Source organism: Eublepharis macularius, chromosome 5, assembly GCF_028583425.1.
Source record: "Eublepharis macularius isolate TG4126 chromosome 5, MPM_Emac_v1.0, whole genome shotgun sequence".
Lineage (NCBI taxonomy): Eukaryota > Metazoa > Chordata > Lepidosauria > Squamata > Eublepharidae > Eublepharis > Eublepharis macularius.
In genome coordinates, this window is record NC_072794.1 from 103,257,629 (window position 1) to 103,285,384 (window position 27,756).

The 27,756-nt window shown below is 42.1% G+C and overlaps 1 protein-coding gene across 2 annotated transcripts in view; it reads left to right on the forward strand.

Moving 5' to 3' along the window:
• Positions 1–14,403: 14,403 nt before the first annotated feature.
• Positions 14,404–27,756, forward strand: part of SORT1 (sortilin 1) — a 73,906-nt gene continuing 60,553 nt past the window's right edge. For both annotated transcript variants that reach the window (XM_054979802.1, XM_054979803.1), the window contains exon 1: positions 14,404–14,627. In XM_054979802.1, the coding sequence (XP_054835777.1) occupies positions 14,427–14,627 (201 nt within the window). In that variant the 5' untranslated portion in view covers positions 14,404–14,426. The remainder of the gene's footprint in view (positions 14,628–27,756) is intronic.

Below are 27,756 nucleotides of genomic sequence, written 5' to 3' on the forward strand. Positions count from 1 at the left end.
AGATTTCTAATCATTGTGAAAGGATCCAGGTCAGGTTATTTCTCAAATTGTTAAGAAAAAGAATAAATATATTTATCTTAAAGTGAGTTTAGGGATCTTTTAATGTAGTTTGTTATTAGACCTTTGTTATTAGACCAAGAGAAACAGGTCTTGTATAGGAGGAATTTGTACAAAGAATCCAAGGAATTTTCTAATTGGAAAGCTTGGTAGATGTTTGCTGTGTTTTTTGTATCAAAGGCCTAGTTACAACATGCTAAATATGAGATTAACACAAGTGATTGTGTGAGTGTGTCCCAGTGGGATGTGCTTTGACTAAGCAGAAGTTACTGGGTTTAATGAACATAAAATAAGGAGTCTGAATAACAACCAACAAATAATAGATGGTTAGTTTGTTTAGGTACATAAGAGGCAGAGTAGGGCTGGAAGTGGATGACACACACCAAGGCATTACCTTTTCCTTGGAAGAAAGATGTGAAGCATGTAAAGTGTTTGAAAAATTACAGATAAAATTTGTTCTACAATAAGAATGGTTTAAAACCAAAGGTAATTGACAGAAATTCTTTTAGGATATAGAATGATTCTTTTTTTATCTAGCTGTTATTTGGCTTGTGTAAAAAAACCCAAAACCTTCCCTAGCATTAAAAAGACAAAGCCTTTTTATGTTCTTACTTATGGCACAATTGCTGGTACCAGCTACCATTTGATCCTGTACAATTTCTCTCCGATCAGAAAGCATGACTTTGTTCTAACATCTGATCTAATAATGACTTGGAACCCGAAACAAATAGTTTTGAGCTGCTGCAGGTCATCCAGCAAGAAAAAGCATTAGTCCAGATACACTTTTTTTTTTTTTAGTTAGAAAAAAGAAAATTAGTCATAGCAGTGGGGAAAGTATTTAAGATGCGTTTAAAGTATTTATCTACTGCTTCTGACCAACATTTAATCCAAAACTCACTGCAAGTACAGTAGGAGTACATTAAAGATGACTCATAAAACCAACATATTTTTAACATAGAGCATGTCATACCATTAAAACCACCTAACCTCAAAAGCATTGAGTCACAGTCATAAACCCATCAACCAATAAAATTTAGCAGAAAACCCTAAAAATTAGCCAATCACTGAGCCTCTGAATGTCCAGATGAATTAAAGGGCTTGTCCTGGCACTAAAAAAATGAAGAGGTCAGGTGAAGTGGTGGAGATGGAATTCCATAAGCAGCAACCAAAAAGATCTTTGCCTCCTCCATTTACTTCTCAGCTTGACTAGGTGCTCCAATGCCACATCAAGGGTATTTGCAGCAAAACACCCTGAGTGATTTATATGTATAAACTTCAATGGACATGACTTAAACACCGTAATTGCGCCAAATGTGTTTTTGTCATAAAAAACAGCAGCAATACCAACCAAAAACTGGTAGTCCTGGTGTCAAAATTCTGTCTTATCAGAAAAACTCAAGCAGAGAACCTGCACCGACCTTTGGGGACCACTTCATTTCCCCCTGCATCCCCTTCCTGACGCTATTTCATCTCTTTCCTCCTGGCAGTCAATATTGTTTTCCCTTTTCTTGCTTCCTTTTCTTCTTCCCACTCGTTAACTAAGCTTTATTTTATCTGCTGCCCATTCTTAAGCTTTTTAAATTTAACTTCATCCAATGGGGATCTAAAACAGCTTATATTATTCTTTTCCATTTTATCTTTACTATAACAACCCTGTAATGTAGATCGGGCTGAGAGTGATTGACTAGCACAAGGCCACTCGGCAAGCTTTCATAGTAGAGTGGGATTTGAACATGGGTCTCAGATACTCATATGGCCACTCTAACTTCTGCACAACACTGCCCCTTGATGCTTCATACCAGTCATAGTCCCTCCTCTCTCTCATGTCCTAAGTGCTTCCCTGGCAACTCTGCTGTTTCAGCAAGTGCCAACGGCTCACCTCTTCTCCCTCTTGTGTCACAGGGGCTCTGTCAACCAGCAAGTTTGTGGCAGTGGGGATTTGAAATTTGGTCTTCCAAATCCTAGGCTGACAGTAACCACTACACCACATTGACTCTTAGCTTAGCTTCAATTCCCCCAGCAGCCTCTCCCTAGGAAAAGTCTGGTGCAGTTGCAAAAGTTGTGTGGTAGCAAGTTGCTTGGGTGAGTTATGTGCTGGCTGTTGCTGGGCCTGGCCAGGTCATGCAGTTAGGTGGAGGCTACCACTGGGCACAGCCAAGTTGCATGGTATCAAGTCATAGGTACTGCTGCATTTGAGTGAATTGCACAAGTTTCCTGGAAGTTGCTGCTGGCTCTGGACTGGGAGGCCCAAATAGCCCTGGAAAAGGGCCCTGGCCTTACCCCTAACTCCTGCCTTTTACTGTCAGAAACCAAGGTTTAAAGGCTTACAATATTGTGGTTGCCTCGCAACTCCCCCAATGGCCACTGAGATCTCAGGATCTATTTCTTAATAATACAGTGTTGCTTCCATTTTAATTTTTTTAAAAAACGTTTTTCTAATTCAAGACGTCCTGCCTGTTCATGGCTCCAGTTTCTGGATGTAAGTATGACAGATGAGAATTAGAAATATTGATAACTGCTGTTTCTACGAATGTGTGTATAATAGCTGTTTTTTAAGTTTTCTTTTGCCAGCCTTTATCTTTATTTGAATTTGGCAGTCAATGTACAAAATTAGTTTTGTATTGGCCATTAGACTATTTCTAGATAAATTGTTTCAGAAGTGTTTTGTTGCAAAATGACATCTTCCTAAAATTCTGCCTATACACATAGTATCTATATGTATTTATGGATGCCTTAATCCAAGCATTATTTCAGCTTTACTTGGCTTAACTGTATCGTTAGACTCTTTAAAAACTTACGTGTTAAATATGGCAATCCTGCATAGCTTTCTCCAACCGCTTCCCCCCCAGCAAATATCCCTCATGAAATGCGGTGTCTACCACACAGAATATGTTGGATTTATTTTCATGTTTAATTCATTCGGGGCTATAGTTTCATAAGGGAGTCACGTTGTTGGTAGATATCCTCTTGCCTAACTTTGTTCCAGTGGGATAGAGCACCCTGTTAATCCCCGCCCCCCCCCCCCGTTTTTAAAATCAGTCTTGTTTTTATTTAGTGTATTCCTGAAATATTTAAGGATAATAAAATTAGGGGGTGTGGGTGTGCTGTAATGATATGTCAACAGCACACAATTTCAGAGGAGGAAATTGATCGGGATCTTGGAAAGACTTTCTACTTTCATCCTACTTCTAATTCTGGGAGTGGAACTATGATGGACAAAATGCTGTAGTAACGACACGAGACAGGATCTGGATGCAAAGTCTGTTCCTCCAAAGATGGAGGCGAGAGTTTTATTAGTTTGTATTCAGGAAGTCCCGGATGCCCAAATATGGTTATAGCAACAGTTACAAGTTACACATTCCATTCTCAGCCAACTAAGCGAAATATGCTGTGATCAGACTTTTGTCTTATCTAGGAAGCATAACGGAAAGAAAGGTACATCATGAGCCTCTGAGCGTAGAAGAATATTACTTAGAGTGTATGGGAATGTTGTGCTCTGTGAATGATGAGAGAACAAGATGAAACTACTCCCTGATTCCTGTTGTGGTGTGCCAACTGACCAGAAATCAGGGATGTAAAGAGTTGTTAATGCAAACTGGGTGGTGTGCCAGCTCCAGTCTACAAAATGGTAAACTCTTTGTCCAAATTCTAACATCCCTCAATTATTTAAAACTTGATACAATGTGTTGAATTGCACAGACAGGTCCTGGAAGTTCTAAATGTATTGAATTTCATAGGTGTAACACTAATTACTGTAGATTTAATCCTATAGATTGTTGTAGGATTGACTGGTGTAGAGATGTGTTCTGTGCCATAATAAACTATGTAGGTGACTGTAAAATAGTGGAGAGAACTCTGAATGCTGTACTGGGCTCCTTGGACAAAGGGTGGAATAAAGATACTTGGCACATGGCACGGAAAGCACCTTAGGAAAAAGTCATACTTTACTACCATGAACCAACATTTTATGTTGCATTTTCAGAAATGCAGTCCTTGGCTATATTTGATATTAGATATTTGATACTGATATTAGACTGACAAATTTCCTACATGTTACGTAGTTGAGTAATTCTAGATTAGAAATATAAGTGTCCAGGCACCCTTGAGAGCCTTGTCTAAGCATCCTGTACTGTATCCATTAGCAATGGATCCCAAGCGAGCATGCATAGCCTAATTAAGCTATCTTCTCACATGCAAAACTGCACGTGATGTATTCAAACTGAATGTTCCTTTGCATAGAAAAACTACAAATAAAGCATGCACTATGGGGAAATGATTCCACCTCTTCCCTATTGGTTGTGCTGATTTTCAGGGAATTTTTGCAGGGAATTTTTAAAATAATGACAATACATGGTCCTCCAATTGCACTCTGAAATGGCCTGGTTGTTCTGCCATTTGATCCCCATATTGTCCCACATGTGAACCAAACCTCGGATTTCATTAAAAGCTCTCAAGGAGTGTTGGGATTTAGGAATGTCTTCTGAGAAACAATCATGCATGATTAGGCTGTAAATAATTTCTGCCATGTCATTTCTTTAGTTATTTGGGCTACTCTTCCTCTCCCTCCAAAAGTGATAGGTTTGTCTTTCTCCAGTAGTTCACCCTCCCCCCTTCTGGTACTGTTGTAATACCTATGCATTATTTCAGCAGCCTGTGGTTGGAGGTGCATGCCACTACCATCTGTTCTCTCGTATCTCCCTCCCTTGTGGTTTCATGTTGCGATATTTCTGTTAGATGCCATTTTCCTGTTCATGCTTTCATGCTTGCATTACCTTTTCAGCTTCCAGACCTAGTTTGCTGAATTGGTTGCATCATTCCCTAGATTCAGCAAAAGGAGGAGTCAAAGTATACTCCGGCATATCATTAGGGATTGCCCAAGGGTTTTTGGCACCCTAGGCAAATGACTTGCCTTGCCTTCCCACCATTGATCCTAGACCCTGTAATAGAAGACACCATCTGCTGCCCAGGTGCTTCAGTGTGGTATAGCTGCTCGCAGGGCAGGTTGCTGTGGTGCCATGATTATGAACCCAGGGATAGGGGACTACCCTGCCTGCATGCCACAGTAACAGAAACAAGAGAGGGAAAAAACCCCGCCAAGTCAAAAGCGTATCCAAAATTTACTAGCACAATTTAAAGTGGCAAGTGCTCAATTTCTCATGTGCAAACGACAATTCATAGTCAATATATATTGTGTAATTAACTCCACAGGTAATGACTCCAAGGTACAAGGTAAGTCAGTTCAGCAAATAGCCTTGGAATGTAAACTTTTCTTTCTTCTTTCAGTTTGCAATGTGACCAGCGGATTGGTGGTGATTGAATCCAGATGCTCAAAACCGGGGCCGGCTTTTTCTCACGCAGATTTTCGTCCCCACGGACTTCCTCAGGGGCGTGTCAGTATTGCACTATAACAGTCACACGGATCATAAGACATTGCCCATTCCCATATACAAAAAAAATATTGTTACATAACAACAACTTACCAGTGTCTTTTACACTTCTTTCATAGTACCTGGAGAGCAACACTGGTAGCTACCTGGCGTGCTCCGTCACAGTTTGTATGGCTTTTTTATGCTGACTCACTGCATACATTGTTCACAAATTAAAGGCACAGTCTCCCCCTTTCTTGGGTCATTAGCCCAAAAAGCAATTTAGCATCAATTCATTATTAAGACCACGCAGCTTTAAACGTTTTAATTCAAGAATCCACCTTGCTTCCTTACGTAATAACACTTTCTGTGTCTGTTGATTGCTCCCTTTCAGTGCTACAAATGAAACTGCCACTTTGAAATCAGTTTCCTGGTGCTTCTCCTGCAGGAAATGCTGCATGAGAGGAGCCTCTACTACCTTATTCCTGATACGAGAAATATGCTCTAGTACTCGTGTCCAAAGGGGTCTAATTGTGCTCCCAACATATAGTTTCGGGCATGAGCACATCAAAAGATAAACCACCCCTTTAGTCTGGCATGTGACAAAATGATAACACCTCACATCTCTAAGTTAGGGATGTTCAAACAATCCCCCTCCCAGATTAGGTGACATATAGAACAATGCCCGCATTTGTAATTGCAATTTGTAATTGCCACGGGGCATGGCTGACACAGAAATGCCAGTGCCCAAGTCTGAATGCACCGATATTTCACACTGCTAGTGTGCCTATATCCTGTAAGGGGATGACATTCACAACCCTTTATGTCTGATATCAATGGCCAATGCTGATGGAAAATGCGATTTAAAGGTCTGGCTAGAGGGGTGTAGTCTAATGCCCAACGTATTCTATCTGGCGTTTGCCTCTCTTAATGTAAACAAACTTTCTCTTGAGGTGTTTTCAGCTCTTATTAATGCCTTCTGCACCACCCATGTTGGGTAGCCCCTATCTGCAAATGCTCCACACATCTCCTGGCTACCTAGCTGGTAATCATCTGTGCATGAGGAGTTCTGTTTCAGTTGCAGTAATTGCCCATATGGTATATTCTCCATTAAGTGGACCGGATGGAATGAGTCAAACCTCAGATAAGACTTCCGATCAGTGACCTTTTTGTATGGGCAGATCAAGAGCGTATCATTAACATCTCTGAAAATGGTAACGTCCAAATAATTAATTTGTTGTTTGCTCCACTGCCATGTGCATGCCACAGTACAGCTGCAGCCACAACTGCTGCTTTCCACATCTGGATATGGTGATAGGGAAGGTCCTACTTGCCGACCAAGTACTTGCCGTTCAAGTGTCATTCCTCACTTGTAGCTTGGCCCTAAGATTCTCCAGAGAATCAGCATCCTTGCCAAACTACAATTCCCAGGATTCTTTGGGGGATGCAGTTAAAGTTGTATAAAGTTGAAGCTGTATAATGATGAGCTACCTTTGCAGTACAGCTGTATCCCACATTGGTAGAGACAAGGAAGTGGCAAGGGGAATATTGTTATTTCATTTTTAAAACTAAACCATTACTGGAAACAAGTTCTTGGGCAATGATTTGCTTAGCCCTTACTCTGTGGGCTGGTTACTCTGTGGGCTGGTTGTGTGTAAGTGATATCTTTTTAAGAGGAACACCTCTCGTGCTGTCTCCAATCTATCCTTAATTCCAAAACATTCTTTTCCCTTTACCTTCCCAAAGATCTCCACCTCTGCCCAATTTCTCCAGTTTCTTCACTGTGGATGGTGCAGAGCATTCCGGCATGGCTGCAGACAGGGCGGCCGCTTGCAATTACTCCTGGCCTGGAAATGGGATTCTGTATGCAGTGCTGCCAGCTGGCTTTGTGGACTTGTCAGTTTCCTCAGTGGATCCCTTGAGGGCTCTTCCGTTTCCTTAGTTGATTGCCGAGGAAGCTTACAAGGATTGGTCTTTTTTAATGGCACCAACAACCTCGCCATTTAATTTTTAAAAAATCAAGAAAAAAAACTTGATTGGTTGCTGTTTAACCAAGCCAGGATGCAGGGGCATAAAGGGGAGGGCAAAAGGCAGGGTCAGAGCAAAGCCTCACTGAAGAAGGCATTCTGCAACTTCCAAAAAAGGCCCAGTTTGACCTCACTGGGGGAAAAAAAATCAAGGTATGTGTACAGGTAGAAAAGCTGCAGAAAAGCCAAGGAGAGATTGATTCTGCAGCAGTTGCAGCCTTTCTCCGTGCAAAATTTAAAAAAAGTCTGGGAAGCAGTTTGTAGATTGAATCGGGGTATTTTGACTGCGTGCAGAAGTCTGGAGAGTAATCAATGTCGTTTGGGGCCAGAACTGATGAAAAAGCCCTGTGTGGAAAAGACTTAGATCTGAGGGTGAAGGAAGTGACTATGGTTTCTGTGTTGTGGACAGATCACCATTTGCTTGAGTTTAGACTTTCAGGGATTCCAGGACTCTGAAGGGGTGGGGGAATCTATCAGATGAAATGGCTGTGGGGGGGGGTGCTGGCTGACAGACAAAATACACAATAAAACAACAAAAACAAAAAGCTACCCACAGAGGTTCCAAGCTAAGAGCTAAAGGGCCAAGACTCCTTGCACCTTTGCTCCCACCTTCAGTACCTACAAGGAGTGGAAGACAAAATTTAGTCAAAGTGGAACTCAAGGAGATCATCTACGTTTCATCTAGCTATCAGAAGGAAATCTACAAAAAAATTTTTATTTTTTATTTCTAACATAGAAAACTACAAAAAACTACAAAAATATAAAGGAAAAAAGGGGACTGTGGAAAAGGGAAGAGCAACATATAAACAGAAAACACACACTACATCTACATGTCTTGTATTCCCTTCGTACTGCAATTTTTCTTTAAAGTTAACTTTCTAATATGCTATCAGATTGGTAGATCTTATAAAATACAGACTACATTCAGGAACAGGTCTTCTTCCCCGCCCCCGCCCCCTGCATCTCGGTCTCAGTTCTCTCTGCGCAGCTACAATAGCTGCGCTCGTTCCCTCCCCCGCCACTCTCCCCTTCAGACTTTGGACTTTCTTCTTGCTGAAACTCCTGATGGTTAAACAAAAAGTCTCTCAGCTGTACTTCCGATATTATCTTGTAGGTTTGATCCTTGTATCTGAACCAGATGCCTTCCGGAAACAACCATTTGTATTTTACTTCACATTTCCTCCGGAAAGCCGGAAGTCTTTTATATTTAAATCTTCTTTTACGAGCCAAAAATGGAACATCCTTCAATATCTTAACCTTATTGCCCAGATAGTCCAAGTCCACATTATACGAATTATATAAGATGGTGTCCCGAGTCTTCTTGGATGAAAAGTCAATAATAATCTCGCGAGGCAGCTGACGCTTCATTGCATATTTTGAAGATGTCCGACGGACTTCCAGAATATCGCTTTTTAACTCTTCTTTAGTTGCCTTTGCGAATGACGCCAAAAGTTCCGATACCAAATCCTTTAAATTTTCACTTTGCTCCTCTTTTACATTCTGAAGATGCAGTACCATTTGGGCACGGTCCACTTGTAATCCTATTATTTGATTCTCCAAGAGCTTCACTTCTTTACTTGTTGCTTTCATGAGTACTACGTTTTCGCGTGCAGACTGCTCTGCTCCAGACGCTGTTTCTGTAATGGTTTTCACTTCGCTTTCCACTGAATCAACCTTTTGCCCCATTTCATTTAACTTCACTACAAAGGGCTGCATAGCTTCAAAGACCGCTCGTCTGACCATCTCTTCCAGGTTTCCCCCCTTCCCCTGTAACATCACCATCACCGATTTACTCATCGCAGGGCTCTGCTTTTTCGTCGCCATCTTAGGGCGGGGGGCGCCAGCTAAGTTCCGAAACTCTGTGAAGGGGAAGAAATCCGCATCTTCTTAGCTTCAACTCCCACCAATCCTTCACATATGCTTAGAAATCAGAAGGGATTCGCTTACTTACAGGTTTTCACCTTAAATCTGCTTATTGCCGTTCTCCATGGCCCGGCGGCACACGATGTGCTGCGCAAGTCTGCCAGCCTCCGTTGGAGCAAACGGGCAATTTACCCCCTGCATTGCTTTCAGGGGGTTCTTCCTGCCGCATTCCAGACCCTGACCCCCTCACTGGGAGTCCTGGGGGTTAACCCTCGCAGGTCAACCGCCCGGTCAGGCTGCTCGGACGTTTCCTCCCGGACCTGCGGAGAGGAGCGTCCGACATGGCCGGGAAAACGAAACCGAATCCGAAATCTACAAAAGAAATTGATGCTTTTTGTTTTTCTTGGAAATATGGTCTTGACTTAAAAGGATGGAAAAGATGACAATTTTTAAAAACCGCAGTAGAAAGGACAGCACAATCCTGAGTGCTTTTGTGGTGGAGACAGCCAGCCACTGGTATATTCGTGGCACCATTAGTGTGCTCCCTATAGGGTTGTCAGCCTCCAGGTGAAGCCTGGAGATCTCCTGGAATTACAACTGATCTTCAGATGACAGAGAGAAAATGGCTGCTTTGGAGGGTGGACTCTATGACATTATTCCCTGTTGAGGTTCCTCCCGTTTGCCCAAAGTCTGCCCTCTCCAGGCTATACCCTGACTCTCCATGAATTCCCCAACCCTAGCAACCATACTGTTGCACTTGGAAGATGTCATGGTTGTGCAACAACACAGCTGAGATGAGCAGTGTGGAAAATATCAATCACAATGCCTGCCTGCCCCCATTGTCTCTAGTTAGAGCCACCAACTCCTCCAGGTGCCTAGCAGTCACCACCACAGATGCCACCATCCCCTCCATGCACCAGTGATCCTGGGTCACAGCTTCTCTTCATTCACAGTTCTCCAATTTCTTCACTGCCCATAAGGAAGAGAGGGGGCTATGTGGCACGTGCCAGTGCCCCATGGCTGGGGGTCCAGCAAGGGCTCTGAGTCCCCCACATCTGTGGGAACAATGGCAGCCCCAGCAGCCAGGGTCTTGCCCAGCCACATGCAGATGTGGAGGTGGGCCAGGCACTGTGGGAGCCATAGGACCTTGAAATGCACCCCCACACACCTACACAGGATGGATGCTGGGCAGCAGGAACATGCCATGGGGCCACAGAATACAGCTCCAGGGGAAGGAGGTAGGTGATGGGAGGCTGGTAGGGGGGGGCGGGGCACAGGGGTGCCTCACCACTCAGACGGTGCCACTAACCACCTCCACCTCCCCGCAGGCACTGGCCTGTCTGACATTCCAGCGCAATGCAGAAGCATTTGTGCTCTGGCATTTCCAAGCCCATTCTCGACTCTCCCTCCACCCTTTCTGGCCAGGTTAGAGGTGGCAGGGGCAGAGGCTGGGAGGGAGAATCCCCACCCCCACTGGAGGGCTGATAACCCTTGAGCCAGATACTACTGGGAACTCATCAGCACCCTCCAGCTCCCCAACAGCATCTGCTTAGATCGGCTTTGCCTGACTGGGTGGGTGTTTTTAATTGAATGATTTTATACTATTTTAAAAGCTTTTTAAAACTTAAATTGTTTAAAATATCTGCAGGAATACATGGCTTCCCCACAGATGAGGCCAAGCTGGCAACCATGGGTTTGCCTTGGGATTCCTGAATGTCCTTGGGGCTGTGGACTGAACGCACATCACACTCTTGCCCCCTCCCCCCCCGACAATCCCCAGGACTACCACAACTGGATCTGCTTCTACAGCCTGAATGTGCAGGCTACCTGAGATCACCAGGGCATCTTCAAAGACCTCATGGCCAAGTTCTCAGGCAACGCTCCAATCTTACCACATTTGGCCTAAACCGCCTGTTGGCTGCACGGCTGAAGTACAAAGGCTGGCTGCAGGGTCAGTTGCCCTGCCAAAGGGCCAGGGAAGAGCAACCAGAGAGCTTAAGCCCTGACGCGTGGTCCTTCCTGCCACTGCAGATGGCAAGAACTACCCCCTCCTCCTGTACCTGCTCATACCATATCCCAGGGGCAAGCCAGCAGACCAAGCTGTCTACAACCAGAGTGGATATCCCAGGCCTCTGTGCTGATTCTCAGCAAAGCTGGGGTATGGAAACGTGAAGTCCAATGGCACAGAGGCCAGAGGCCACTGCAGCTACAACCATGCCAGTGGCACCCCAGCAAGGTTCGTAGTTCTATCCCATGGGGGCATTTGCCAGGAGACCCTCTGAGGGGCTTGCTATTACCATCCAGCACACACCGATCCTGTGAGGAAGTCTTCTGTTAGTGCAGCTGATCAACCCACTGCTTCTGCTGCTGCATAGGGCTCTGCTCCTGCAAGACAATGAGTCCCAGGTTTGCAATGTTGGGTGCTTTAAGAGTGCACGGCAGAGACCCCAAGATGGAACTAAGGGTCATCCTGACTGGGATTTAGGTAGGGTTGGGAGGGCAATGACTGGGAGCTGGGGAGGGGGGTTGGCCACCACTGGGGAGGGAAGTGATTGGTTGTGGCTGTAGCTGGCATCCTGTCATCCTCTCGGGCTTTTGGGCAGAGCTGTACCTGTGGGCGGGCACTTGGACTTTTCTGTTGCCTGGCTCCTATGGGCTTTGCCATATTTTTTGTTGGTGTAGCTTTCTGCTGTTGGTGAGGGATAATCCCAGCTGGATGATCCCAGCTGTAATGGCTTAAGGAACCGACAAACTCCTGCCACACCAGTGGACCACTGGTGGATGGCTCCCAGGGGGCAGTGCCTGTTGCCAGTACTGGTATAGCAGCGCCGGACAAGCACAACCCCTGCTGACACTGGTCGGAAGTAAGCCAGCGTAGCAACTAGATGACTCCCTAAATGCCTTCTCTCCCTTGCTCTGTGATTCTTTGTAGCCGGCAGACAGGGGAATTTTCTCATTGTTGCTTTTAAAAGTTTGCTGCTGAAACCTGCTTGTAGACATGTTAATTTGGTTGATGATTTGGACAACAGCATTCCTTTACAACGAGCATATGAAAGTGGTTGGATACCGTAACTATTGGCTGGAGCTGTCATCTGAAACTGAATAAGTATCTCTGTTGGTTGAAACCATATTGGAATTGATTGTCCTTGTATGAACTTTAGCTGAGTTGTAGAGATAGAAATAGAATACCTCTAAGTTCTGGTTCCCATGTACAAGAAAATTACACTGTATTGCTTCAGACTGTAGCTGGAGGACTCCAGTGTTGGATGTTCTCACATTTACCAAAACCTTCCTTGCAGCTGTATGACTAGTACAGCTGGAAGAAAAGTTCTCTGTGATTCCTATGCTGGTTTTCTATTTGCAGGAGTTACTTTGGAGTGTGAAATGTTGACTGTTAGAGACTGGGCTGTGTACAAACTCTGGCTACTGCCAATGCCAGTTAATTTGTGGTTAAACGTCAGACTCCTCCCTGAACAGACTTACAGTGCAAGCCTATGCAAAATTACTCTAGTCTAAGCTCATTGATTTCAGTTGGCTCAGACTGGAGTAATACTGCATATGATTGCAGTATTAATCATCTTGCCTCTTTGTAACTGCTAATCCTGTTCCAGTCATTTAACACAACATTTACAATTGAAAGATTTATGATAGAATTCCAGAACAAACCTTTCTGTCTCAATCCCTCACTTATAATTTTCTTTAAAATAGAATTCATAGTATGATCTTCCTTTCACATATCTGAGGAATAGAGCTGTGACTCCGGTGAGCTCATACTGAAACAAAAGTGTTAGTCTTTTGGGTACCACTGGACATTTAAAAAAATATTTATTTTAATAATGAAATACAATCTACTTACAAAACAAAATACAGTATTAATGATTACATCATATTTTTCAGTTATATAACCTGTTACTAAAAAAGAGTCAAGATATAATATTAAAGGTTTCATTATATTGTTCAATTTTATAAACTGTTACTAATATAGTAAAGGGAAAGATGAAAGAAAAATGTATATATAGAGATTCAATTTAGATTAGCTGATATCTTTAGGTTTAAATATTCAAAATTGTTTGGTAAATTTTGCTTGTAGGATACAAATTTTCCTTTTCAATATATTAGAAGAAGGGAAATCATTTTTCCATAAAATTTGTTGTTTTGGGAAAATTTTCAGCTTGATAAAGTCCATCATTGATTTTTTCAAATAAGAAGTGGTCCCAAATTTTAGAATACCAATTGGTGAATTTTTTGCTGCCATTAAAAAGATATTACGGTCTCTTTGAATTGGCGGTATGTCTGTATCGTCCCAATGATTCAAAAACATCAGCTCAGGTTTCTTTGGGATTTTATAGCCAGTTACCAAAGAGGTTTGGTGTAAAATTGTGTTCCAAAGGATATTTGTTTTAATGAACACAAGCTGCCTTTATCTTGGACGCTTCAGCAGGGGTCTAGAAAGCAAGCCAGTGCAACTTCCGAAGAAGACTGCAATATATATTACCCCACAATGTTGCTTCAGCTCACAAGAGTCTGGTTACCCGCCGAAACAAGTGTTGAAACAAAACTGTACCAATACGAAAGAGAAGAAGCGTCACTATCCATCCTAAGGCGTAAACTCTTTCTCTGTCACTGAAGGCACATGCCGAGGCTTTTAAAAAGAATTCTGCCTTTGCGCACTCAGCTAGCGGGAAAACAATCCCTAATTCCCACCAATTAAAAAAAAGACCCCTTGGAAAGGGGAGCCGCTCTTCTGCTATCAGCCAATAGGCAAGATGCGCTTGGAAGTGGGGTGATGCTACCCAACTAGAGAAACTGAAGGAGGAGGCTGGTATGTGACTAGCCAATGACTGTTAGAAACTGGGACAGGGCGGCAGCTCCGCTACGATGGGCAGCTCCGCCAACCTGTTAGGAAACAGAGGCTGGAGCTGCTACACGAACGGGAAAGAAGTGTCAGAGGAAGGCGGGGTTTGTAGGGGGATGATCAGATCGACATCGATGGTAGCCAATGAGTTTAGCAAGCCGGCCTGGCGCAGCCCAATGGAGGCGTTAGTGGGTGGGGCGGCAGTAGAGCCCTCCCGGAGCTCTTGGGGCAGAGCTCTGGGGCTGTTGTTGGTCGGAGATGGAGCCGTCGGGCTTGATGCGCGCTGGGGTCCTTTGCGTGCTGGTGGTTCAGCTCTATGGCTTCAGCCGCGAGTTTGGGTTGGGAACGGGAACGCCGCGGGTCCGGCGGGGGGCTGAGCCGCAGCTGGAGCAGCCGGGATGCGACCTGCGCGCTGGCGGCTTTGATTTGGCGAAGGCGCTAGGCAACAACACCCACAAGGTGAGTGGGAGCAGGGCAGACCCTGCAGTGGGAGGAAGACCCGTGACGGGGCGCGGGCGGGCGGGCGGGCAGCCGAAGTCCCGCCGCTCGCGTGTAACGAGAGGAAGACTGGCTGGCGGCGGTGTGTTTACGCGAGGGACTGGGAGCGACGTCGGGGCTCCCGAAGCGCTGCGCTAAGACGGTGCTAGAGAGCGCATCTGCAGCGCGCGTCCGACTTCAGGCAGCTCTGTGCCCGTGGGGTTGGGGGCAGAGCTGCTGGGCCAGGTGGCGTCTCTCTTTGTCGCACTGGCCGTCTGTTCACTCCCTCCGAAGGTAAACTGGCGCGTGGGTTGTCTGGAGGTGCCGCCTGATCGGTGGGCCTGGAGGGTGGGGTGGGGGCTGGCATGTTCACACCGAAGCATTGGTTGGCTGATCAGGTGGCTCTACAGAGGCAATAATGACCGGGAGTGCATTTCTCCGCACTTTGTGGCAGTGTCTCCATAGCGGAAAATGGTTGGCTTTTGCGGGAGTTATGAACTGGTTTGCGTGACCTTTTGAACGCACCAAGTAGCTTCCATCCTCCTCTCGAGCAGCCTCTGTATGTTGAAAGCCGGGGGTGCTGTGCACGGTGCAACGCACCTGCCATCGTGTCAAAGGGTTGTGTGAACAGACCTGAAGTTAGTGTGCTGAAAATGTGTGTTGAGTTGGGCTCTACATTGTTTCTGCAACGTGTTTATGATCTGCTCTGGATCCAGGTGAACAGCCCTAACCTCAGTTTTGATTTCCACATTCTCCAAATGTTGGCTGTCTGGTGGATCTAGGGTTTTTTTTGTGTTCACTGCGCATTGGACTCCGTAGACAATACTTGTTAGATAAACTGCAAAAATCTTGCCTTGTCCAGTGTGTGTTGAATTTATCATCAGGAAAACTAGTTCCACTTGCTAGGCAACATTCATTGGCTGTAGAAGTCCCTGTGGAGACAAAAAGCTGTTCACCTGAACCCGCCCATCATGCACTAAGCATTCAAAATGACCATTGTTTACTGTACTGTTGTAAAGCTGTTGGGAGGGCCAATTAGTTGAAGTTGTTTGGTTAGTTAACTATGCTGAAGAAGTCATAAAGGTGCTTCATCAAGTGATGAACTCTACTTGGGAATCCAAGCTCAAAATGTCTTGGAAATGAACCCCCACTAAGATGGGCTAGGATTTTAGTTGAGGAGGGCTTTCTTGCCTTCCTCCTGACGCAAAGAATAACAGGGCTCTTCCTTTTCTGTAGTACCTCAACGTAACTTTGAAGGGATCTGCCTTGTCTGGAATACAAAGGTGTGTCCCAAGACTGCTTTCTGCTAGCACTGTTCTCTGTTAGCTAGCTGCTTTGAGAATGTAATAGGAGTCTCCAGTTGTTATTGACTTAGACCTACTTCCTTATTCTTTTTAACCTATTAATTCTTGCTGTAAGAGTCCCTGGAATCTTCCAGGTAACTTTGTAGCCTTCAACTTAAGAGGCTGGCTCTGTTGCTGTTTGTCTGATCTCACCTCTCCTTCCTTATCTAAGATTTCCGATTCTTTCATAGCCATTTCCTCCTGAATTTCTCTTCTTAAAACTGAGATTCTACTTCCAACCCTACCACACCTTCTTCCCCATAGTTGTCAAACCTTGTTGCATTTATCTTTCCAATATCTATTCCTGTTCTCTGTTTGGATACAGCTAATGATCACATTCTCTTTTGCTTGATCACTTTGTCTTGTTTCCCACATATGTTGTGTCATCTTGAATTCTTCAATAATTATTTATTTACTACTTTTATATCCTGCCTTTCTCCTCAGTGAGGACTCAAACTGGCTTTACTTGATGCTCCTCCCCTCCATTTTATCCTCACAACCCTGTGAGGAGGGTTAAGTTGAATGTATGTGCCTGAGCCCATTGGCTGCCCAGTTAGCTTCCATGTCATAGTGGGGGTTTGAACCTGGGACTCCAAGATCGTAATCTGACACTCTTAACCAATACAGTGGCGTAATCTGTTCTGTTCATTGCTGTAGTCATATTATACTGCTCCTGCTGTTTACATTTTCCTGGTGGTGGTGGAGAGTGCTGTCAAGTCATAGCTGACTCATGGCGACCCAGATAACACCAATGGGGGGTTTTCATGTCAAGAGACTAACAGAGGTGGTTTGCCATTGCCTTCCTTTGCAACCGGAGTCTTCATTGGAGGTCTCCCATTCAGTTACTAACAAAGGCCAACTTTGCTTAGCTTCTGAGAGCCAATGAGATCAGACTTGCCTGGGCTATTTAGGTCAGGGCTTATATTTTCCTGCTTTCCTCATGTTTTGGTTAAACTTAGTTTAACATCTAAATATATTAACTCATTCTCCCACTTATCTGCTTGTGTCCATGTTCTCTTGTGTTCTTGCTGTTACTCTTAACCCCTTAACCTGTAACATCCTTTAACTCACTGACTACCCTATGCTCCTTTTCACGGTTCCCTTGGGAACTCTTTGTCGCATGACAACTGTTATAATTCTTTCCATGTACTTGAGTGCCTGAGAAAACCACCATCTTCCTATCTAATATTTAAACAGTCTCCTTCATTTTATTTCACCCTCCATTTATATTCCATTTTTTGTTTTGTTTTGTACTGTAAGCCTGTTGGAAAAACATCTAAACTTTAGAAGGAAGTAGTAATAGTATCTACGTATGTGTATGTAATTATACCCTCACATGGTTTTAAAAAAAAACTGCATCGGGGTGGAGAAATTTGGAGTCAAGAAGCATGGCCCTCCTCCATGGTTCTAGTGTTGTTTGTTAGTGTTTTTATGTTTTGATTGTATTATTTTATATATTGTTTTTAAATGTTTTAATTTCAAATATTTATTATCTTAGGGATCCCTTTGGGGTGAAAAATCAGCATAAAATGTTTTCAGTTTCAAAAGCTATGCTTAGCTGTTTCCCCATCTGTCAGTTCTCTGTTCCAAATGTCACCCTACCCAGTGTCTTTTCCTCCTGAAGGGCTGGAAACATGTATTTGCTTTTGCAAACATGTTTGGGACCCAACATGGGGGAAAATGGGTCAGCAACTTGACTTGGATCTAGGAATCTTTTAAACACATGCTCAGCCCCTCCTCTTCTCTATACTTCCTCCTCCTAAAGTGGCTTTCAGCTTTAAATGATATAATCCTTGCTCAGTGTCATGCCCTTGCATGTAATACATAATTAGTCCTAACAATATTGTCTGTATATCTGGACAATTGTGGCGTCTTAGGCAGTGAATGAATGAGGCCATAATCCTGTTCTTTGCAGCTGGGGCAGGTACCTGGTGGTACTTTGTATTGTTCATTGCATGATGATCTTGAGATAATTACCCTCCTTTCTTTGGTACAGCAGGATTTGAGTCCAGTGGCACCTTAGAAACTAACAGGACTTTTAAAGCGTATAAGCTTTTGAGAGTCAAAGCTTCCTTCTTCAGATACGAGCTGTATCTGAAGAAGGAAGCTTTAACTCTTTAAAACTTACTGCTCTTATCTGCGATATGTAGTCTTGTCTGGTTCATTTCATGTTGGCAGCTGCCTGGGTTTTTAGTTTGTCACGGTTGCACATAATCTGTATTACGGGCCATGTCCTGAAAAAAGCACTTGTCTTTTCCCCAAATAGATCTGTGCAATGATAGCAGGAAGTCTGCCTGCAGTGTCCCCATAAATCCTGTGAAAGGGTGGGACTGAAACCCCTGAGTGTGGTCTGAATTGCCTGTGCAGACGTGTCTTGTTTGTGAAATAAAAGCTGTGTTGATTAGTTACTTGGTTATAAGCTTTCCAGGTATTGTATTGCTTCTGGGTTCTATATAACATCTAGCTCACTATTGGCACTAAATAAATGATAAATAGTAATAGTAGTAGATAACTCTTCTGTGTTTACCCTGCTCACTCGCTGCCAAATGTATTCTAGGGATGACTAATTTCTACCTGCTTCTAATCCCTTTACCATAGGGGCTTCAAAAGAGTGATGGACCTCCCTAAAGAACTGCATTTTTTAAAAAAAAATCATGTCCACCATTATTAAAGGGAGGAACAGACTGTAACCAGGGAAGTCATCATAAGCACCTTTGGCTTGGGTCTTGATTGAGCTAGAATGCAGAATACTAGACCTTGTTCCTTGTTCCACTCTGTGTATCCCAGTCTTCAGCAAGTTTTTTTTGTTTCTACAGAGGCGAGTCTCAAGTAATTCTATGTGTTCATCCTCATTCCTTTTTGCTAACCTCTTTGAACACCAAAGGCAGGAAAGAGTCTACTAAGAGGCTTTTAAGAGCCCATATTTTGACAGGGTGGTCGTTATTTTCTACAGGGCTTTAATTATTTTAGCAGATCACTGATATCTTGAAATTCTGCACCAAATAGAAGTGACCAGCGTTGTGTGCTCAAGATGTTTCAGTCACAGAAAATGTAGAGAGAGTTTTATAAACATGCCAGGCTAATGGGAATGTTCTTGCAGTGTTCTGCTGTGGGAGAGTCTATGTTGGCTCCCCCCCCCCCCGCTTTACATTCTATTCTTTTTGGACAAGCTCATAGTGACAGTACATATTTCTTGTATAGTAGTAGCTTTTTCATGACTTGCTTCTTTAACTCCAAAACATGTAGCTCTTGAGAGGAAAAGATATGATTCAAAGGCCAGTTTCCTTTCCTTGGGACAAGCATCTATTCTTTGTCCTATTCCCCACACAGGCCAGGAAGGCTTAAAAATAATCTCTTTGCTCTAAAATTTCATGACCAGTACTAGAGTACACATTTAATCGGTTGTGCTTCCATTTGGACTGGACAGGATGAATGACCTTGTGGGAGTCACCATGTGGCACCTAATGTAATTCAAATGTTGAGCTGAGAATTTTATAAATTTTCACTAAATCAGTGTCTTCATTTGAGTCATAAATTCTTTTGAGTATATATTTTGAAACTATTCAGTGAGAATCTGTCTTTGAAAATTCTTTGAGACGGTCAGAATAAGCTTCGTCAGACCTGTCTCTGAGCCAAAGAATAGTGCATGGTTACCTTGCTTCCCAGATTTTTAAAAAAATCCTCTGGGCTATTTGTCCTCTCTTTGGTGCTAGGCTTCTGTAAAATAAACAAGTCCCACAAGAACTTGGTGTCTCAACACAAGGAAGAATGTGTAATTGTTTGTCAGTGGTGTCTATTCTGTCCTAGCTCTCTCTAATAGAAGAGACGGTGCCTGTTGGAGACTGGAGAGCAAGTGTGAGCCCTGTCATGGTCCTCGTGGACTTTTGCCCATTTAAAAGATTGCCTTTCATGCAGATGACTGGCTCCAGTTTTAGATCAAATAATGTGGTTTCTATACCAGAAATCTTAGGTTGAAAGGCAGCGTAAACATATGTTTAAATTGATATCTGTGGGAACATTCCTTCCCTTAAAGAGTATTAGAATCATCCTGTCACATTTTTGTGCAAGAGAGATTTCGATCTGTTTCCTTTGCTGTGGGGTTGGAGAAATACGTAAGTGTCCAACATGGGCAACACCTATACCAAACATTGCTGCTGCTTCTATATGGTCTTTTTTCTAGGTCATTGTTAGAATTGCTTCCTAAACTTTGTACTGCTACTTGGGTTCTTTCTCACCAAAATTCCTGTGCAGTGGCAACAGTGCATTAGTATGTATTTACAGATAAGTGCAAAAAGAAGTTAAAACATTGGGCTAGAGATGAAAAATTCCAGAAGCTTTGAAGCCACAGGAAACTTTTTTCTGGAAAAAATTAGGAAAATTGAAATAAACACAATATTTTTAATATAATTTTTGGAATGTACCATTCCTGATAATAATAAATTCATTCATTCATGTAATATTTTCATATCAAATCTAAACTTATTTTACTGATTTAACAACATAGAATGCACAGTTACAATTTAGCATATATAATTGCACTATTTGGCATGTTTATGGAATTTAAAAGTATAAATTTCTTCATTTTCTAAAGGAAAAATTCTAAATATAGCCATTGCTTGAGAGAGAGAGAGAGAGAGAGAGAGAGAGAGGCTGAATCCACACGTACCCGCATAGCGCTAAACTGTCGGAATGCACAATTTTTTTTAATAAAGATTTTTATTGGTGAATACATAGGTAATACATACATTCCCCATCTTACCTAAATTATATCAACCCCCACCCTTTCCCTCCCCCCTCCTTGTAGACTTCCAACAGCTTTCCAACCCTTAACCTATCTTATTATTTTACTTATTTTCAACTATGTTCTTCTAAATCATATATATATTATATCTCTTACTTTAAGCATATTCAAATTCTTTTATATTTCAAATCCACTAATATATCCAATCTCTACATCACTATTTAAACTGTATATTTTTAGTAAAATCTCCTTAATAATACTAGCTTAGATTAATTAATAACTAAATTTTCCCATTAATGGTAAAGTTACTTCTCTCTCCTGTTTATAAAATCACAAATTAATAGTTCTCAAACTGCCACAGTCCTCCTTTCACATCCCATTTTTTTCCTAGATATTGTTTCAATTTCCCCCAATCTACGATGTGTTCTCCTGGATCAAGATCTTTCAGTTTTCTTGTCATTTTGTCCATTTCTGCCATGTACAGCAATTTGTAAATCCAATCTTCTATAGTTGGTATTTCTTGCACTTTCCATTTCTGCGTGTATAAAAGTCTTGCTGCTGTAGTCATATAAAATAGCAATGTTCTATACTGCATTGGAACATCTTCCATTCCCAAGTTCAGTAGCAACAATTATGGGTTCTTATTTATTTGGGTTTGCAAAACCTCATTAATTACTTCAATTATATCTCCCCAGTATTGCTTAGCTACCTCACAAGTCCACCACATATGATATAATGATCCTTCATGCTTTTTACATTTCCAGCATCTATCTGACATATTAGTATTTCCGGAATGCGCAATTTTTGACGTCATTGCACCACGAGAGCGGCATCGTGGTGCGATGACGTCAGAAATCACGCTAGGAAGACGCTGGCATTCCAACAGTTTAGCGCTATGCCAGTATGTGTGGATTCAGCCAGAGCTGCAAATTGCTGCATTCTATGACACGTTATCTTAGTTTTGCAACCTGAGAGTAAAAAATAAAAACTGAAGGTAGTAAACAAATTCTGTACTAAATAAAAGAGAGCATATTATTTGGACAAAAACACCTCATACAGTCACAATATATTTGGATATCAACTTGAACTTTATAATATTGAAAATATTTAATAATGTTTAATAACGCCTCTCATCATATGTTCTCTGGAGGTGCTCCATTCAGCTAAGAAACATCTGCTCATGATCCCTGGCCCCTGGAATGTTCACTTGGCCTTGACAAGGGCCAGAGCCTTCTCGGTTCTGGCCCATGCTTGGTGGAACTCCCTGTCTGTTGAGACCCGGGCCCTGTGGGAGTTGTTACAGTTCCACCAGGCCTGCAAGACAGATGTTTTGCCAGACCTATGGTTGTGGTTGAGGCATGGGTGGACTACCTAACCACCATTTCCTGCTTTGGGCCTTTGGGTCGCTCCGCTTTTATTGTTGTGTCCTGCTGTTGATTCTGGCGGTCTGCCTTTGTCCTACCCTGCAGAGTTCAAACATACTGAATTATGTGACATTTAGTGCCACCTTTTGAATTCAGATGGTTTTAATACTACCTGTAGTGTACAGGATGGTATTTTTATCTTTCTGTTTTTATTGTATGGTTTTAATTTATATGTGATTTGATGTTGTTACCCACCCTAAACCTGCTTGTGGGGATGGCGGGCTAGAAATATAATAAATCAAATCAATGTATTATTATTAGACACAGTATAATATACCATAATAATTGTTGCCAAAATTGTTCAAATTTAAACATTAAACATATTCTTGAAAATATGTTGCATATATCGTCAATATAGGAGTTACCTAATGCTGTAGATTGTTTTATATACAGATTTTTATACTATACATTTAAGCCTTGCCTTAAAAACATTTCACTCCATCTAAGAGAGAATAGTTTGTAAGCTTTTTTTCTCTGTGATCTCTTCTGTAGAGTGAGAAAAGGCTTGTCTTAAACATTTCACTCACTTTGATGGAGAGAATAGCTCACAGTAGGGTATTTATTTGTGTGTGTATCCCCAAAATTTCACAATTTTTCTGTTGTGGGAAAAATTGAAAAAAGACCCTGGGGGAGGGACCCTCCTGCCACCAGTCTTTTTGTGTTTTTTCCTTGAACCTTCACATCTGTCTATACTGGGTTTTATGCTGGAGTATGGCCCTTCTTCATATGTACATTTTGAGGTCTTCTGTAAACAGTTCTATTCATTTCTGTACCTCTTATTTTAATGTTCTGTATGTGCTTTCTGAAAATGAATTAGAGAAAGTTTCTTGCCATGTGTATAAAATGCTCTGTGGCGTTGTTCAACATGTTTCCACGATAATCGTAGTGCCAGTTTTAATGCTATAATCTAAAATTACTTTTCAGCTTTATACATCAAGAAGAAGCCTTGAGACTTCCTGTTTGGGATCCATGGAGGTCTAACGCAGCTCCACTTGCGGAGCTGACCGGACTGCCGTTTTAACCGGCCGGCGGGGTGAAAATAGCCCGCGGCCGACTGCTCTCAGGCGGGGAGCAGGCAAAGAACGCTCAAGACCCTAGGGTGAGCTAGATCTCGGACGAGGGGGGGCTCTACACAGCGAGTCTCCCCCCGATCCTTGAGGTCCCACCTTGCGACGGGTCGGCTATAATCTCTGCGGCAGTTTTGGGGCCAATTCGGCTGGCATAAGACCTACATACCCAAGCATCGATTGGGGGAAGAAGCTGAGAGGAGAACTTAAAATCGAAACAGCGATTACAACCCGAGAAAAGTGAAGAGAAGGTAAAGATCATTATCTTCTGAGACGGGACAGATTGATAAAAACAGAGAGGAAAAAAAGTAGATTTTTAAACTGCAACAGACTAGTGAAAAGGAGGGGAAGACTCGGCAGGAATCGAATTTAAAAAGAGACTAAGTTTAAAGAAGTTATTAAAGAAATGGGACTATTGTTTTGAATACCTGTGGCTTTGGAGCTGTGAGAAAAAGACACCATCGCGAGATCTGCTGTGGGAAGACGGGAGACAGGAAGTGCGTAATAACAATAGAGTGGCTGGAGAGAAGCGGCCCTTGCTGGAGGGCAGGAAGTAGGGAATCGCCATTTTTGAAAGGGGAAGGGTCGCGGCTTCAGCGGAAGAGGAAGTAGGCCATCTTGGATTACAAAATCATAGAGAAACCATAGAGAAAAGACGCCCGACATTTTGGACTCTTTAAAACTTAATTTCTATAAGAAGACTGGGACATTTAAAATAGAAAAACGTTAAATTTTACGCCACGGAGTTAAGGAAGAGAGCGGATTCGTGGGAGCGAGCTAAAGCAAGCCCCACGATGTCAAAAAAAGAGTGGCAATCGGCAATAGAAAACCTGGATAAAAACCTGGACAAAAAACTTTTAGATATGATTAAAGAACTTAAGGACACGAAATTGGAGCTGATAAAAGAGGTTAAAGAGGTTACACAGACAGTAAAATCGGAGCTGTCAGAAGTGAAAAAAGGTATGGAAACAATACGAAGTGAATTACAAGGAACGCAGCAGAGAGTTAAAACAGTAGAAGACGCGATGGAGAATTTAGCAGACACGCAACAAACAGAGATGAGATTGGTGAAGGGGAGAATGTCAGTTGCAGAAACTAAACATATGGAGAAGCAGCTACGTTTTCGTGGCTTGCCAGAAGTGGAAGGAAAGTCAGCGCAAGAACAGATGACTGAGGTGTTGGCTGAGTACCTGGGGAAGGAGGAGGAGGAAGTTGTGGCTATCCTAGATGTGGCATACCGTGTGAATTCGAGAATAGCAACCCAGAGGAAACTACCAAGAGATGTGATTGTGCAGTTTACAACACGAAATATGAAAGAGAGGATTGTGACAAAACAGTTTCAAGATCCATTGGAGATTGATGGCAAGACGATTATTATAATGAAGGAACTGCCCAGATCAGTGTTACTGGACCGGAAAAAATATAAAGTGCTAATTCAGATTTTGAAGGACATGAAAATCAGGTACAGATGGGAGTTACCGGAAGGAGTGTCCTTTGAGTTTGGAGGGGCCAAAAAACGCATCAGATCTGAGCGAGAGATGGAGCGATTTATTAAGGACAATGAAAAAGACTTACCAACAAGATCATGAGTATGGAGTGTAAAGTATTATCTTGGAATGTAAATGGACTAAACTCACCGAATAAGAGGAAAAATACTTTTCACTGGCTACTAAAACAAAAATGTGACATTGTTTGTTTGCAAGAGACCCATATCAGAAAGCAGGATGTAAAATATTTAAAATCTGGAAAATTGGGCAAAGAATATGTAGCGGCCTCCAACAAGAAAAAAAGAGGAGTGGTGTTGTACATAAAAGAGGAGCTACAGCCAAAATTTGTTATGAGAGATGTGGAAGCTAGATTTGTAGCAGTGGAATGTATTTGGAATTTAAAGAGAGTGTTGGTAGTCGGACTTTATGCACCTAACGGTGCAAAAGAAAGCTTCTTTGAGGATTTAAGGAAGCATTTAGACGATCTTGCATACGACCAGATAATTCTTGCTGGAGACTTCAATGGAGTGACAGACTTGGAACTAGACAAAAAGACTACAACGGCACAAAAGAAAAGAGGACTATTACCAAAGCTTTTTTTTGAGTTGATTCAACAAGAGACTCTTGAAGATGTATGGAGGAGAGAATATCCTAAAAGCAGACAGTTTACTTTTTATTCTGCAAGGCATTCTACATTATCAAGAATTGATATGATCTGGGCCTCAAAAGACTTAGCATTATGGACTAAGGAGGTAGAAATAATGCCTATGGTAGGCTCAGATCACAACCCAATTATGTGGAAATTTGGAAAAAAGAGAAAAAGGAAAGCATGGAGAATAAATGAGGACTTGTTACAGGAAAGAGAGAATATGGAAATACTGAGAAGAGAGACAAAGTTTTTTATACAATACAACGTGAATAAAGAAGTACCAACCAATAAAGTTTGGGATGCTTACAAGGCGGTTGTAAGGGGCATACTAATGGACTTAAATGGTAGAGCAAGAAAGAAGAAAGAGGAGAAAAGACAAGAGATTGAGGAGAAAATAAAAGCCAAAGAAACACAGCTAAAAAAGAGACCAGGGAAAAAGAAGGTATACCAGGAAATTAAAATACTTCAAGAACAGCTAACAGCAATGAGCAATAAAGAATTGGAGTGGAATCTCAAAAGACTGAATCAAAAAGCGTTTGAGGGTGCTAATAAACCTGGGAAGTACCTGGCATGGCAATTGAAGAAGAAAAGGGAAAAGAAGATAATAAATAAAATTTGCGAAGATAACAAAACGTATTTGGAGCAGGCTACCATTAGTAGAGCCTTTTATAAATTTTACGCTAAGCTGTATAATAAAAAAGAAGTAAACAAAGAATCAATAGCGTCATATTTGGAGAAAACCAAACTTCCAGAAATCTCGGAAGCTTGGAGAAATAAGTTGAATAGTGAAGTAACTGACGAGGAAATAAGTAAGGCAATACAATCTGCAAATCTAGGAAAGGCGCCAGGGCCAGATGGACTTACGGCTAAATTCTATAAGACAATGGCTAATGAACTGGCACCATTCCTAAAAGAGGTGATGAATGGGGTTTTAAGGGATCAAAGGATTCCAGAAACTTGGAGTGAAGCGAATATATCATTGATCCCAAAAGAGGGCCAAGACCTGACTAATGTGAAAAATTATAGACCTATATCGCTACTCAACAATGACTACAAAATTTTTGCGAAGATATTGGCGGAGAGATTGAAGGGGTGGCTCTCGGAAGTCATAGAGGAGGAACAAGCAGGCTTTTTGCCAGACAGACAAATAAGAGACAACTTAAGGACAGTGATCAATGCTATTGAATATTATGACAAGCGTTGTGACAAAGAGGTTGGTTTCTTCTTTGTTGACGCTGAAAAAGCGTTTGACAATTTAAACTGGGACTTTATGTTTGCCACTATGGAAAAGCTACAATTGGGAGAAAGATTCATCAGAGCAATTAAGGAAATTTATAGAGACCAGACTGCAGCAATTGTGGTGAATGATGAATTGACCAAGAAATTGACGATAAGTAAAGGAACAAGACAAGGTTGCCCGTTATCTCCATTGTTGTTCATTTTAGTATTGGAGATTCTGATGATACAAATACGTCAAGATGATGAAATTCGTGGAATAAAAATAAAGGACTATTCATACAAGGTCAGAGCATTTGCGGATGACATAATGTTAATTGTAGAGGACCCATTGGAGAACATGCCAAGAGTGATAGATAAGATCAAGGAGTTTGGAGACTTGGCAGGTTTCTTCATTAACAAAAAGAAGTCAAAGATATTATGCAAAAATATGACTAAGCAGAAACAACAATTGTTAATGGAAACAACGGATTGTGAAGTAACAAGTAAAGTGAAATATTTGGGAGTCGAATTAACTGCAAAGAACATAGATCTATTCAAAAACAATTATGAAAAACTATGGACTCAGATAGAGAGAGACTTGATTAAATGGAATAGATTGAATTTGTCATGGTTGGGTAGGATTGCAGCAGTTAAGATGAATGTGTTACCAAGAGTAATGTTTTTGCTACAGACAATACCAATCATCAGAGACTCCAAACAATTTGAAAAATGGCAGAGGAAAATATCAGATTTTGTTTGGGCAGGCAAGAAGCCTCGAGTGAAAGTGAAAGTTTTACAAGATGCAAAGGAAAGAGGCGGAATGCAACTGCCCAATCTGAGACTTTATCATGATGCAATCTGCCTAGTTTGGTTGAAAGAATGGATGACATTAAAGAACAAGAAACTATTAGCCCTAGAGGGATATAAAAAAATATTTGGATGGCACGCATATTTATGGCATGACAAAGTAAAGGTCAACTCGATGTTCCTGCATCACTTTGTTCGGAGAAGTCTATACATAATCTGGAAGAAGTACAGAATTTATCTACAAGAAGGAACCCCTTTGTGGGTGGTTCCATATGAGGTGATAGACCCGAGAGCTGTTGATAATGAACAACAATGTTTAACGTATAAAGAAATAACTAAAACTGAAGCATCCAAACTTAGAATAAAGACACAAGA